This window comes from Manacus candei, unplaced genomic scaffold (assembly GCF_025592945.1).
Source record: "Manacus candei isolate 608988 ecotype Guabito, Panama unplaced genomic scaffold, ASM2559294v1 h1tg000086l, whole genome shotgun sequence".
Taxonomy (NCBI): domain Eukaryota; kingdom Metazoa; phylum Chordata; class Aves; order Passeriformes; family Pipridae; genus Manacus; species Manacus candei.
Window position 1 is genome coordinate 7132992 of NW_026138134.1, and position 14332 is coordinate 7147323.

Sequence of the window (14332 nt, forward strand, 5' to 3'; positions counted from 1 at the left end):
GGTACCACCTTTTCCATGCAAATCCGAAACACTCGGACCTGCCCGTGGGCTGCAGTGAATCCCAGGAGATGCTCACACTGCTGGCTCAGCCTGTGGGATGGGCACAGGGCACCCTGGCTGGGCTCTGCTGTAAGGGGGATGCGGGTGATGACCCCACAGACTCCCAGCCCTGATGGAGCTGGACAATCCCACGTTCCCTCTGTCCTTGGCAAAGCTTTGCATGGTGCTTCAGCCTCCATTTTACCTCTGGAAACTTTGAACAAATTTGTTGTTCATTGCAGTGGAAGGCAGATAAATAAAATATACCGGGAGTGATTTGTGCTGTAACTAAACCCTGAATTTATAGAGAGGGAGAGCGTGGCCAATGACAACTTTTTCACAGCACATGAAAGACTTGAAATTAGACTTTGCACTTTTACCTGATTTTTAAAGAGGCATCTCTGAGCTCCCCAGGCTGGGGGCAGGTACAAGGAGACACTCTGTGGTCCCACTGGGGGGTCCTGCCAGCGGAGGGGACACAACCCACCTGGCAAGCACCGAGGTGTCTTTCAGGCGAGCCATTAAATCTGAAATGCTATAACTCGATTATTCCTTCCCCAGACTCCTTTTGACGAACTCCTCCGTTTTCAAAGAGTTACACGGGATTTAGCCCCGCGCCTCTTTCATGTGAATTGTGTGGCTAAAGTTCCGTGCAGCTCTTTGAAAATTTCAGAGCCGGTGCTTTCCCCAAGATCGACAGCTGTTTTATTTCTCTTGACAGAAAACGGTGAGAGGATAAACACTGCTGGGTGTGGGGGAGCGCTTTGGTCACGGGCTCTTCAACACCTTTAATGTGAGGCTCAAAGAGCTGTGTAGGAATGCCAGCTCCTGCTGTACCTGGACCTGTTCTGTGGGATAGCCCTTTTCTAGAGAGGAGAACTCAGGCAGTTTTGGGCTCTTTTTCCCTTCCTAGGGAACAAACGGCAAAGCCCAGGGCACGTGGTGAAAGCTGTTGTGGCTAGTGAGCCACCTTGGCTCCCTTTGCCTGTCTGTGAAACTAAGGAAAGGGACTTAATTGGTCATTGGTTTTGTAAACCTACCTGAAAACAGCTTCTACAGTAACTACTTCTGTAATGGATATAATTAGTGTTGGTTATATGAAATTAGCCACCCAATGGGTGATGTTGTGTCCCCTAACACCTTTGCCAGTGGTGGCAGTGGTAGGACTAGTGCTGGTTTGCACCAGGACTGCTCCAGTCCTCGGCCCTTTGGCAGCAACTGCTGCTCATCCATGGGTCTGTGGCTGCATCCCACTGCCAGATGCCACTTGAGGCACGTCCCAGCCCCTGTTCAGTGCTGTGTCACAGGGAGGTGGAGCACAAATTGCCTTTATCCTTTCTCTCTTGCCTTTCTCTGTAAGTGTGTTTGAAACCATGGGGCTTGTCTCTGTCTCTGGAATTATATCACAGATTGGAACTCTCATTTTTAAGTTCATTTCTGCTCTGATTTAAAAGTTGAATTAACAAACAATGGCTTATTGGGTTTAAAATGCAAAAACACCATCTGGTCTTTGAGATGTGCTAAAGCACAGCGGGGGGAGCAGGAATGACACATGGGAAGGGTCTCCAAGTGGCATGGGTGAGGCTCCCAGGAGGAATTCCTGCCGCTCTTGACCCATGTCAAGGCGAGGAAACCTGATCTTTGGTGTGGGCACCAGCTGCAGCTGGTGGCCTGTGGACAGGCTTGATTTTGGGGATGTGGCACTTCAGCTCTCACTGTTGGCAGCACAGAGCAGGGCCCTGGGAGTTCTCCTCTGTCACTGGTTCCTCTCCTCACCCCGATGCCGGGTTCTGGAGTGGCATCCATAGGCATTGCTGGCCCTGGGGTTTTTCCAGGGCCGTAGCCCTCGCTCCAGAGCAGCTCCACCACAGGGTGGTTTTCCAGCATCCCCCGTTTCCCACCAGTTTTTGTGGTGAGGGTGAGTCTCAGAACTGAGGGGCCGCTTGCCAGTGGGAGTTGTCACTCAGGGAGTGACCCCATCCCGTGACAGCCACGATTACACCTGCTGTGCTCATGGGTCAGGTCAGCCCTCACAGCCCTTCCTGCCCCCTGTGCCCCCGCTGCTGCCACGCTCCCGGCTCCACAGCTGTCCCTGCCTGCCAGTGGCTTGATTTAATACAGCTTTCAATCACTGCCAGCGGGCCTCGCGCCGCAATATCGTCACTGCTAAACACTCTGTGACAAATAATCTGGGGCTAAGCTTCCAGGACAGAGGAAATCGCTTTCCTCTTGAAATTAAAGTTGATGCATAATGGAAGGCACTAAGACGTCTCCAGCAGGAACATTGCCAGTTTGAGTCCAACCCGAGTCCCTCTCCGTCTGCCGAACGAGACGCGGGAGGTTAGGGAAGTCATTTCCTAGAGTTCAGGATTTGCAATTTGCATTCTATAATCTCCCGGCCATTTACCAGCAGATAATTTGTCATGGTTTGTTTTAGCTGTTGTGATATTGATATTTATTATGCAAATTGTATTTCCTACTACTTATTGTTCTCACCCTTGGAATACTTGAATTATTATAAACCTGTTTAGTTAATTCGGGTTGTCTCGCAGTTGATGTCTGAGCCACAGCGGGTCGGAACGTGCAGTATCGTGGAGGAGGGGCTGCTCTGTGTAATTAAGGACAGACACACAGGATACCTGAGTGTGGGATGGCCCAGTGGCCAATGGAGCTTCTCTGCTGTGTTTAGTGGGGCTGGGGTCCTCCTGGAGAGGAGGGAGTTTGGGGTCCCAGGTGAAGACAAGTGCTCTCTCAAACTGGGAGATTAATCTGGCTTAGTTATGGAATTGTGATGCTTATGGTGGCCCCAAACTGTGCTTGTTGAGCAGGAAAGGGAAATGTTTGGCATGGCTATGGAGCAGAAAGGCTTGTCATCATGGGAGACAGTGTGACTTGGGGAGGCAGGGATACAGGGAGGGGAGATGCCCCAAGCCAAGTCCAAAGCAGTAGTGTTTTGCATTTTCTCTGGTGTGAAACCAGCCTTGTTTCGCATTCCAGTGGGTGAAAGCTCTTCCCAGCCCCACATGTGACTCAACACTTGCCCTGGGCGGTTTTAACCTCAGGCTTGGCAGAATGTGGGATGATAAAGCTGAACTGACAACTCACCTGCCTTAGGTTAACTTGGAATAACCTAATTAATAAGGTTGGGAATACTTGACATCCTCTGTGTTTGCTCCATTAATGCTTGGGTCCATTGTCAGTGATTCCTTGTTTCTATTCCTGGTGCCGTGGGTGGGAGGGGAGCTTGGACCCTTCCCGGGCAGGATGAACCTGCCGGTGACACCAGACACTCCCTTTGCTACAGCCGAGCCCTCGGGTGGGGGGTGTGGACGGGGCAATTCTGGGGGTTTACTTGTTGATTTGCTCCGTTTAACCCCCTCCAAACCCATTTCGAGGGTGAAAGATCCGTAGGAAGGGTGGATTTGTTGCCGGTCTGCGGTTACCGAGCCCCGATCGCCGCCGCCGGGGGGCTCGTGGGCTCCGGCCTCTCCGCTCCCCCGGAGCCGGGAAGGCTCAACACCGCCTCCAGCGGCGCGGGGGGGCGATACCGGGGGGACCCCGGGGGAGGGATGCTGGGGCGGGGGCACACACGATCCCGGGAGGAGGATGAACGGGGGACAGCGCGGGAGGAAGGGCACTGCGGGGGGACACACACGCGCTGCTGACCGGGGGGATGCTGAGAGGGATATCCCTGGCAGGGAGAGCGCCGGCGGAGGGGGCACCGCGGGATGAAGGATGCCGGGGTGGTACCCCGGGGGCGGGGGGAGGATGTTGCGGGGGCACGACGACCCCGCTAAGGGCCAAAGCTGGGAGCCGGCGGGGAGATGCTGCGGCTGGGACAGGGCGGTGCGAGGGCAGGGTCCCGCTCCGGCTCTGTCCCCCCTTCCCGGCCGGGGTCGGGTCCGCTCCGCTCGGTCCCCGCCCGTCCCCGCGCCCCGACCCCCGCGGCGGGGCGGGGCCGAGGGGGCGTGTCCCCGGCAGGCCCCGCCCCGTGACGCGCCATCTCCCGCGGGCGGCGCGCGGCGGCGGCAGAGCGAGGCAGGTGCCGGCGATGGCGGGTCGCGCCCAGCCCAGCGGCCCCGCGGGCAGCGGCGGCGGCGGCGCCCCGGGGCTCCTCCCGCTGCTCCTGCTGCTCCTCTCCGCCGCCGCCATCATCCCCAGAGGTAGGAAGGACGCGACCCCCCTTCCCTCTGCCGGGGCGCCGCCGCGGACGGGCAGTACCGGGGAGGGGGGTTCGCCCCCGGGGGTGGCGGCGGCGCTCGGGTACCCCCCGGTTAGTGCGGGTCCGCGGCGCGCCCGTGCTCCTGCCCGCCGTCGCCCCGCGCCTCGCCCGGTGCGCCCGGTTGGCCGGTGGTCCCGGGAAGCGCCCCCGGCGGCGGGAGCGGCGGGCGGGCTCAGCCGCGCGTGGCGGGGCGGCGCGGGAGCCGCTGCCCGTTTCCATGGAAGCGGCTTCTCTCGCTGCCCGGGGGCTCATCAGCGGCCTCGCAATTAAAAACTAATTGCTGTGCGCGCCCCCTCTTGTTTCCCCCTTTCCGCCTCCCCTCGGTGCTTGCGGCGGCGGGGGGATGCTGCGCCCCCGCGGGAGCGGGGAACCTGTTGGAATCCGAGTGGAACTTGCGCGGCGCTTCCCTCTCCCTTTTCCTCCCCTCCCTCTCCTCTCTCTCTCTCTCTCTCTCCTTCCTCCCCTCTCTCCCCTCCCTCTCCCGGTGGCCGCGGGGGCTCCGCCGCAGCCGCTCCCACCCCTTTCCCTCTGCGCGCTCGGGGGCGATCGCCCGGCTCGGGCGCTGCGGCTGCAGCGGGCGCTAATTAGGCGAGGCTAACGAGGCCTCCCGAGCGTGGCTGGTGGGGTTCCCTCCGGTACCCCCTGCGCGGCGGGCGAGCCCCCCGCCCAGCCCGGCATCGCTCCCGCCGAGCCCGGGAGCCGCAGCGGCGACCTGCGCTCGTGTCCGGTCTGAATCTTCCATTCAAACATTCCCGTTAACGCCAGCTCGCGTTTCCAGCGTGCCCGCGGGGCGGCACAGGGCGGCATGGCCGGAGGGAGTGGGTGCTCTGCCTGGGATGTTTGTGAAGAACAAGAGGCTATTGAGCGATCTGTTGAATCCCGCTCGTAGGAAAGGGGGGACGCAGGGGCCAGCAGCGCGGCGAACAAAGAGCTTTATTCACAGCCTGTGTACATGTCCATGCCTTCCCCCCTCTCTTCCCCGGGCGGCGTTTTTGGTGGGATTGTGGTGGGGAGAGGGAACCGGTGTCGCTTTCAGCTCGTTCCCCCTCCGTCCGGCTCCGACAGGGACTCCATTTCCCCCCGGCGCGCTCGGTGTGCCCCGAGCCCCGCGCTCCGCATCCCGGAGCGCCCGGTGAGGGGAGCCGGGAGCCGCGCCGGCTCTTGGAGCTGCGAGACCGGGAAACGCTCCGGTCCGGCCCCTCCGTGCCCGGCAGCAGCCGCCCAGGTGTTCCCGCGGTCGGTGCGTTGTAGCTCTCAGATGTTTTGTTGCTGTTTGTGCGTTTGGTGATGCTCGCTGCCGGGTGTATCTCCCGCCGGTGGTGTGACCTGGAGACCCCGGCACCGAGAGAAGCCTGGATTGGAAATAAGAGCCCTCCTGCAGGACGGCTGCCTCCATCCTTTGTTTTGTTGCCTTGCTCTTAAACCCTCACCTTGAATCCTCTGTGTAAGAGCAGTTTTTAACTGCAGGCCAAGTGATCCCCCGGCAGGCTCAGCCTGTCGCCGTTGCCCGGCTAAAGGTTGGAATGCCACGATGTGGGGATCGAGGAGCCGCTGAAGGGAAACAAAAGCAGGGCTGGATGCTGGATCACAGCGGTTGTGCCTGACCCGTACATCGGGGTGAGAAGCACCTCGCAGCATCAGCCGAGGTTGTGGTGCCGTTTAGGGGAGGATGGCTATTTTGTGGTTGCGGTGCTGTGTTTTGAATCACGGGATAAAATCCCAGACCTCCTGCTTTTAGGCAAAATTTCCTTGCAGTTGAAACCCCCCCCTCTTTTTTTCCCCCTCCGTTCTCCCCTTTTGCCAAGCTGTGTATTTGCCAGCTTCAGTATTCCGGGGAGGCAGCGTTAGCGTGTGGCAGCGGCGTTGCCGTGGATCGCGGGGTGCTGCCGTTGTCTCTCCCGCACCGTTGCCACCCGAGGCACCGCGGTGCGAGCGCCGTGGCACTGCCGTGGTGGCACTGCCGTGGTGGCACTGCCGTGGTGGCACCCCCGTGATGCGGAGCGGGGCTGAGGGCTCTGCTGCCTCCCTTCACGGGGGTCACTGGAACAGCAGCAGGCGCCGCTGGGACTTGGTTTGAGCTGAGCCGGTAACTCGGGATGAGCCTGTGCGTTCGGCTGGGTCTGTGTGTGTGTCTGTGGCTCCTCTGCTCTCGATGCTTTCCGGTTCATTAAGCTCCGCAGTGCCCCTGTGCAGCAGGGCGAGGGCTGAGGAATGAGGGCTGAGGAATGGTCTCGGCTCACGCCGAGGCGGTCGGGCAGTGCCGGGGTGGAACTCGGCGTGTCTGCGGAGCGGTGTCACACGGCACTTGAGGAAGAGCAACTTTCCAGCTGAAGCTCCAGCGGGAGGCATTTGAAGACAGCATCGGCACGGAGCTGCGACCTGGCCATGGCTGTGATGGGCTGGTGAAGGGTGGTGGTGGCTGCAGCCTCCGTGTTTGCTGACATTAAAGCAGCCCCAGAGAAGCCCCCCGTGAAGATAGCGAGTGCTCCCACCGCGGCTGCGCTAAGTCAGGCTCCTTTGTAAACACGGAGTGAGTTTCCAAGGAGCCTTTGTATGCAAGCAAGGCGAGTCTTCTCATCCCTGGCCTTCAGCAACACGCGGTGCGTTCTGCATGCGACGCGAACGCCGGCGGGGAAGGGGCTGGGGAATCGAGCGATCCATCTGGGTTGCAGCTTGGGTTCATTTGTCTTGCATGTAGGCAGTTGAGCCCAGGTTTATAAGCACGACAATCTGGTTTGAAACCACTGCCAAGGAGGCTCCTCGGGATGGGAAGGCGAGGAGATGGCTCTGCTCCGTGCGCGTTCGGCTCTGAAGAGGGGGCAGCTGTCAGCACCTTTGGCAGGATGGACATCACCGGGATGGATGCCGTTGGGATGGATGCCATCGGGGTGGACACAGCTGGGATCCCCTTGGCACAGGCGGCCACTGTTCGTGCACGGAGATGGCTGTGGGGATAAGAGGCTGGAGAAGAGTCGCACTCCCCTGGGGACCCCTGGGCCGTACCAGCGGCCGCTCTGCCGATGCTGCGCTGCCGTCGCCTTTGTTTGCCTTGCGCTGTCTGTCCTGGTGTGTAAATAAAGAAGGCTTTGTAAGCAAACAGCTCTGGCTCGGTCGCCCGGGTGCTTGGCGAGCCTTCCCCCAGTCCTGCCAGGACCAGAGGCGTCCGTGGGGCCGTGGCTGTGCCATCGGCCGTGCTCTCTGCCCTATTGCTGCATGGAAAATGGGTCAGCTCGTTAACCCTGCCTCTGCCTGAGGCCACCTGGAATAAAACCTGTGTTCCAGCCTGGATACGCCCTGTATTTAAATGGACCATCCAAGCACCCCTCAGAATGCATTTGCTCACAAAAACCAAAGTCATCTTCCTGGTCCTGGCATGTAGGCAGAATTTTCTGGATGTTTCTGCTTAATGCCTGTTTTTCTAGGGATTATTGTCATACTTTGTAAAGGGGTTTTGACAACCTGTTCCAATTCTGGTTTTTGGTATCACCTGGTGGTACTTCTGTCGGGAAAGCAGGGGCTCCCTCTTGTATCCAGACAGGGCTCAGGATCTGAGCAGGCTCCAGAGGCTGGGAGCAGAGCGCGGGTGCAAGGCTGCAGCCTTCCCTGGAGCTGGGCCAGGAAGTGAATACTTACACTGAGGTTTAAGAGTGCAAGCAAAGCTGGACACGCAGCCGGTGTCTCTGCTGAGAAATTGGATGCTACGTGTTAAAAAAATAAGTTGTGCTTGTTCCTCCGGGGAAGGCTGTGTGGTGCAAACCCACCGGCGCTAAATAAAGGGACTCTGTGTGGAAACCTGCCACGAAGGAGAGACCCTAGGTGGAATGTTGTAATTAGGAGTGGTATGTACTTGTTTAAGTTCCATAAATCAGCCGCTTTCCCGCGATGTAATTGCAGGCTGCAGCGAGCAGCTGCCGCTGCGGTTCCCGGGGAGCTCCGCCACAAACGCTTTGAAGGTCGCCCAGCGTGGGCTCGGGTGCTTCGGGGCAGCGTGCTGGGGAACAGGGGGGGTTTGGATGTGTGGCAGGCGAGTTTGAAGGGAAATACCACGAGGCTTCAGTCTCGGTTTTGGTAACTGGGACGCGAGGAGCTGTCGGCTGGGCGCGTGGTGGCTGGCCTGTGCTGCGCTGAGACGAGCCGGCGTTTGTGGTTCAGCCACGAGCTGGATTTAGATATTCCAGTTTTTAATTTGTAAGGGCAGGCAGAGCCCCAGCTGTGATAACTGCGGGTGCAGGCGACTCTCTGACGGCCCTGCCCGTGTGTGACCACCACCCGTTCGCTTTCTTGAAGCCTTTTTTGCCGTAACAACAGTTTTTTTTCTCCTTCCTGGTGTCCTTGTTACCTGTTGAACCTTTGGGTTTTCTGGCTCTGTTGCACAGTGGGCTCTCACCTTGCGCCTTTGCACGACATTGAATTGGGTGTTGAGGAACCCCACAAAGCGCTGTACAGTGCTGGAGTGGGCTCTAAAAACCTGACTTTCAGGCCAGTCTGTTTCACCCACTCCAAATTCTGGCCAGGGGTGCAGATCCCTGAGGAGCAGCGCTGGTTCTCGGGGTTAGTGCTGAGCCTGCACCGCGCTCGCCCGTAGCGTGTGGTCGGTGGCTGCTTGTGTTTAAAACACTCGGCTGGGTTGCACCAGGGGCGTTTGCTTTGCTGCCCTGGTTATTTTAGACCGATAATGTCCATCCGCAGGGTTGGGCCAGCTATTTTTAACCCTGTGGTTTGGTTTTAATTGACTGTGTTCTTCTGTGGTTTAAAAAACTTGAGCATTAAAAACACTCTGACCTTACCGAATTCTCAAGGTGAATCAGTGGAAGACTTGATACCCTGTTAAGTTCCAGTCTGAAGGATCAAAGCGATACTTAGGCACATCTCTTTACTCAGAGATATAAACTTTTGTGGGCAGTAGCTTAACTGGAAAATGTCTTTAGTTTTGCTTTTTTGGGTGTTTTTTTGTCTGTGGAAACACTGACAGCTTCTCGGTGTTTGCTGATAGTCTCATGTGCAGGTGCTGCATCCTGACAGGTCTGTGGTGGCATTGCCTTGGTTTCTCCTTCTGAAGTAGCACTGCCTGTGTTTGTAGGTCCTGCCTGAAACCAGCCTGGTTTCCCCCTTCCCTTTTAATGGCAGTTCCAGTCAGGTACTAATGTTGAAGGGGGAATAGTCTCTTAGCAGGACATGAGGGCCAGCATTTTTTCAAGCCCAGGTGTGTGTTTGGCAGTGGGAAATAGTTGTGTTGGAAACATTCCTCCTCTGCCAGTCCCAGCTGTGAAGTTTGCCCTGAGCAGGTACATTCCTGGCTGGAGCCTTCCCTAGGACGGCGAGGCTGCGGCGCTCGTGTTCCTCGTGTTCCATGTTCTGGAGCTGAGCAGTGGAAGTGGTGGGGGACAGTGATCTCTACTTGCAGAGCAGGGAGATGCCAATGAGCTCTTGGAGCCAAGGCTGCCCATGGGGCTGGCCTAAAATTGTGCCTAGACTTGATGAGCGCTTGGTGTATAAAAGCCTGGGTTCGTGTTACGTCTGGAGTGAACCTCTGTGGTCTCGTGGTGTGCTTTTTTAGCAGTGAGTGCCTGAATCTGATTTATGATCTCCTCCAAGGTCTCCTTCCAGAATGTAAATGTCATTGCATTCCCCAAGCTGTCAGCAGGGCTCTGGAGTTGGTGGTTCTGGGCTGGACTCTCTCAGTGGGGGTCTTCCTTCCCAGAGATGCACTTGGGTGCTAATCCCAAACATGATGGCACTCGGACCTGAGATACCTCAGCATTCAACAGAAACAGACCTTTTTGTTAGAGCAGTAATACTGTTTGTAGATAGAAACTTTCCATGGGCAGAATGAGACCATGTTGGGGCTTGCCAAACTCCAGTGTGGAAGGTCTAGGAGTGCTGATACTGTGGATGGTGGCCTGATGGGGGTCCTGGGTGTGCCACCTGCCTGTGTGACATGCTGTCTGCGAGGTGGGTGCATCCTGGACCCCTCATCCGTTCCTTTCCATTGCTTAGTAATGTATATCCCTTCTCCAAAGTGTGACAGGAAGAAAGAAATATGAAGCAGCAAAGTGACATTCCCTCCCTCCCCTGCTCCCCCTGCAGAGCAATAGAAATACGAGTCTGAGTCTGCAGCGTCAAAAGAGAGATCAGAGTAATCGGATCAAGCATGAGGAACTGCTTGTTGCCGCTTCCCTGTTTTTAAATGAGGCTGCCTGGCAGCTTCCCTGGCAGAGCACTTTCAACGTTAGTCATGTTCAGCTTTGGAGCTGGGGTTGCAGCAAAGTAGGGCTCTGTGAGAATTGGACCGGAAAGGAAACTTTCCATGTAGCCTCTGGGCTAACACACAGAAATAAAGGCACCTCGTGCCCCTCAGCCCTGGTTTTGTAGCCGTGCAGAGGCACATCCATCCCTGATTCTTCAGAGAGAGCTCTCACTTCATGCATTTAGCACAGTGTTGCTGCTCTGGGATGTACTCCGTGACACTGGTACTTCCTTGACCTTGGGAAAGCACAGTGACTTTCTCCAGAGCCATTCCCACCCCGTTGCCCTGGTGTGGTATGGGATAACTGGGCAACAGCTGCCCTTTGTCTACTGGGACGTGTTGAAATGGCACAGCTGGGTCAAACTGGGAGGAGGGCTGCTAGCTCAGATGCAAAGGCTTCTCTTCCCACAGTGCCTCCGTGCTGGCTGGAGCCATGTGGACATCCATCCATGTGGACATCCATCCACCCTGGTCCCTAGTGCTGGCAGTGCTCCACACCGTCCGGACGGTCACCGGCACCACGGTGGAGCTGCAGTGCCTGTGGTTACCCAGTGGTGTTTGCGCAGGCTCTCATTCCTCTGTGGAGGATCAGCTCTGTGTTCTGAGGTTTGTGGAAGAGCAGCCGGGAGTGATTTCTCTGCTTTCCTAGAGCAGAAAGTGGTGCTGCTCTTCTGGCTGGACACGGCAGGTCAGATGGGTGACTTTCAGGAGCACTGTTCCAAAAATGCTGGTTGGGTCTTATACAACACCTGTTCAAGTGAGGGGGCTTGTTACACCCCAGATCGTCCCTTAACACCTCGGATCATCCACAGTGAGGGTGATGCTGGATAAACCCAAGTTGCTTTGAGTGTAGGGGACAAACAGAGACCTCATATCACTGTGGAGTTTGGTTGTGAGGTTGTTCAGCTAATTCTAATTAGTTTCACAGTAGTGAGGACCTGAAATATCTGCATTTAGAGAGCTGTTGCTGTAGCTTGGTTTGTTTTGGATTTTCATTCTTAGCTATTTTGCTTGAAAATAGGGTTTGAACTATTGGTGCTCCCGTTGTCCCTTTGATGTCTTCATTCACATTAGCTGACACAGACATGGGTCATGATCATAGAAACTTGGTAGAAGCAGGAAAGCTCCTTAGGGAGCTTTTCCCAGTCTGTATGGAGTTAGATGCTGTTCCCAGCTGCCTGGAGGACAGGCCCTGCTCACAGGCTCTGTTCAGCTGCGTTGGTTTGGGTGTCAGCAGCTCTTTAAAAGCCTTCATGCCGTGATCTGTCCCTGCCTTGCTCAGGGAGTGCTGCCGGATGACGGTGCTGAGATCCCGAGCGATGCCGTCTCCGTTATCGCCTCCCGATGACAGCCTGACTGGGCTCGTGGCGTTGGGGGAAGCTGCTTGACAGCCATCAAAGCTGGGAATGCTTGTCATCAGCGGGCATCAACTTTGTCAGGTGGAGCTTCTGGGGGCCGGTTGGTTCGTTAGGACTCCTTGGGGTGAGCCAGCTTTTCCAGGATGGGCGCAGCAGGAACCAGCAAAGTGAAACCCCTGCTTGCTATGGGAAGGGCTGTCACGGTGTTGGCTTGACAGCAGCTCTGGGTCTCCAGGCAGATTCATTTCTTTGCCAGCCTTGTTTTTGCCCTGCTGCGCAGAGTCCGGAGAAACAACGTGCAGTTTCCTGGGGTGTGCCAGGATTATTCCTGTTCTGGAGGGCAAGGGGTAGCACAGATCCCTGCCCGGAGCAGGGTGGGCTGTCGGGCATTGTGCCTCCCTTGTCCCGTGTAGATGCTCGTGGTGACTCGTGCTGGGGCTGAGGCAGGACCCAGGTAACCTGCTCCTGCTTCTTGTTCATTGTCACTGTTGGAGTGAGGGTGCAGGGAAGTTTCTTCTTGGTGTAGAAAAATTGAGTGTGATTTCTCCTTTGACACTTTTCACTTCTGACCTTCATTTACTGTGATTTTTATGGACTGCTTGGAGTGTCATTAAGACTCTGTGTCTGTAGGGTCACGACACACAGTGGCTTTTCCTGCTGTGTCACTGTTAGGGACTGGTTTTCCTCAGCTCCTGACCTGGGGGTAGCTCCAAGGAGATGTTACTCATCCCCGAGGAGGCAGAACCACTGAAGGCGACTCCCACGCTGAGGCTCCTGAGCCCTGTCCACGCGAACAGCTTCTGCTTCGATTTAAAGGTCTTATACTTTAATCATTCCATAGAATTTTTAGCAGGATGTACACATTTAATCAACTCCCCGAATCCATAACTGCCAGGTATTGCTTCCTCAGCACGAGGAGCAGTCGTGTCTCTCCTCAGTAAGAGTGGAGATTAAAGCGGGATAGACGGGAGATTAACACGGCTCCCTTCGGACACCAGGGAGAGGGGGAGAAACTCCGAGATGAGGAATGAGGAAAATACTTGGAGGCAAATCATTTATTGCTCTGTAGGAATCCAAGGAGCCTTGTAAACAGAGGGTTTATGGCAAACCCAGTGATGTAGCTCTTAAATCACTCTGGGAGAATTTCAGATGCACAGTTAGAGGACGGCTCGTTCCTCCAGGCTCTCCTTGGTAAATTGGATCCAAAATTTTCAAGTATGTTAACACAACATGGTGCGTGTGGAATGCAGCTTGGGAAGGCATGTGTGGTATGTCGGATCCAGCTGTCTGGTTTGGGATGCTCTTTCTATTTTGTGTGAGGTGGGGTGGGTCTACTGATCTCGTTCCTGTTTGGGAAGGGGGAGGTTGTCTTTAGCAAGAGTCCCATTAAATGTGATTTTAGTGTTTCCTACAGAAGACTCTTTTACAGTTCTTACAAGAATAAGTATCTTGTGGATAACCTGTTGTATTCACACTGTTTCCTCCTCTCCTTCCCCCCATGCACTGCATCCCCCAAAATGTGACTTCTTGGATTTATGGACGAAGCAGGATAAGGGAATAAAAATAGTTCTCCATGGGAGAATGGTGGTCTGTGGGGGTGTATAAATCCCATCTGAAAGTAGGGGGTGGATGAAATGATTCTGCAGTAAATAAATTAGGATTAGTAAACTATTTTCAGCCTGGTCATCTGCCTCTTCCCAGGGAGAGCCCAGCAGAGTGGTCAATCCAGTGGGTGAAGGGATTTTGCACCAGAATTAATGGGGATGTTGGTGGGTGTGCACAGACAGGATGTTGGAGGAAAAGTGGGATCATTCCCTGCTTCTAGATTTCACTGCCCAAAAAACAAACCTTGCACTGCAAGCTGTTCCTGGATCCTCTGGGAAACGTTTGGAAATGCAGCTCCTTGTTGCTTTACATAAAATGTGTTTGTAGTGGTTGAGGACTCTGGTGTCCATTAAAGACAAAATCTGTGTGAGAGTTTTAATAACTTGGTATTTTTGTTGTGCCAAAAAATCCAATTACGTATGGAATCGCTTTTCTTTCATAAAGGTCTGGGAAAGCGTTTGCCTAAACTGCTTTAGAAGCTGCGTTTGAGTGAACCAGCTGAAGAGTCATTTTTGTGGGTTTAATGAGCGTAATAAAAACGGTCCATCTTGAAGGGGGGAGAAAAGCCTCTCTGAAATTGGGGTATTTTCATTTTAAATCGGTTTCTGGGATTTATAAAGAATTCAAAGGCAGATGGAGAGGGAAGAGCTCTGAGTAGGTATTGAAGCAGCTTGTTTCTGTTTTTCGGGGAAATATTAGGGATCCCGTATATGAAATATTTACGAAATAGACATGAAATACGCGAATATGTACAGAAAATATACAAAGCCAAGCACAAGAAGCTGTTGTGAATGACTGAGGGCTGCTGTGGCTGTCCCAGGCAGGGTGGCCCTGGGTGCTCCCCTCGCTCTGCTGTCGGGT

The 14332-nt window shown here is 55.3% G+C and overlaps 1 protein-coding gene across 1 annotated transcript in view; it reads left to right on the plus strand.

Moving 5' to 3' along the window:
- Positions 1-4059: 4059 nt before the first annotated feature.
- Positions 4060-14332, plus strand: part of CADM1 (cell adhesion molecule 1) — a 137912-nt gene continuing 127639 nt past the window's right edge. Inside the window, exon 1 of the mRNA XM_051812349.1 lies at positions 4060-4202. Coding sequence (XP_051668309.1) covers positions 4091-4202 — 112 coding nt within the window. The 5' untranslated portion in view covers positions 4060-4090. The remainder of the gene's footprint in view (positions 4203-14332) is intronic.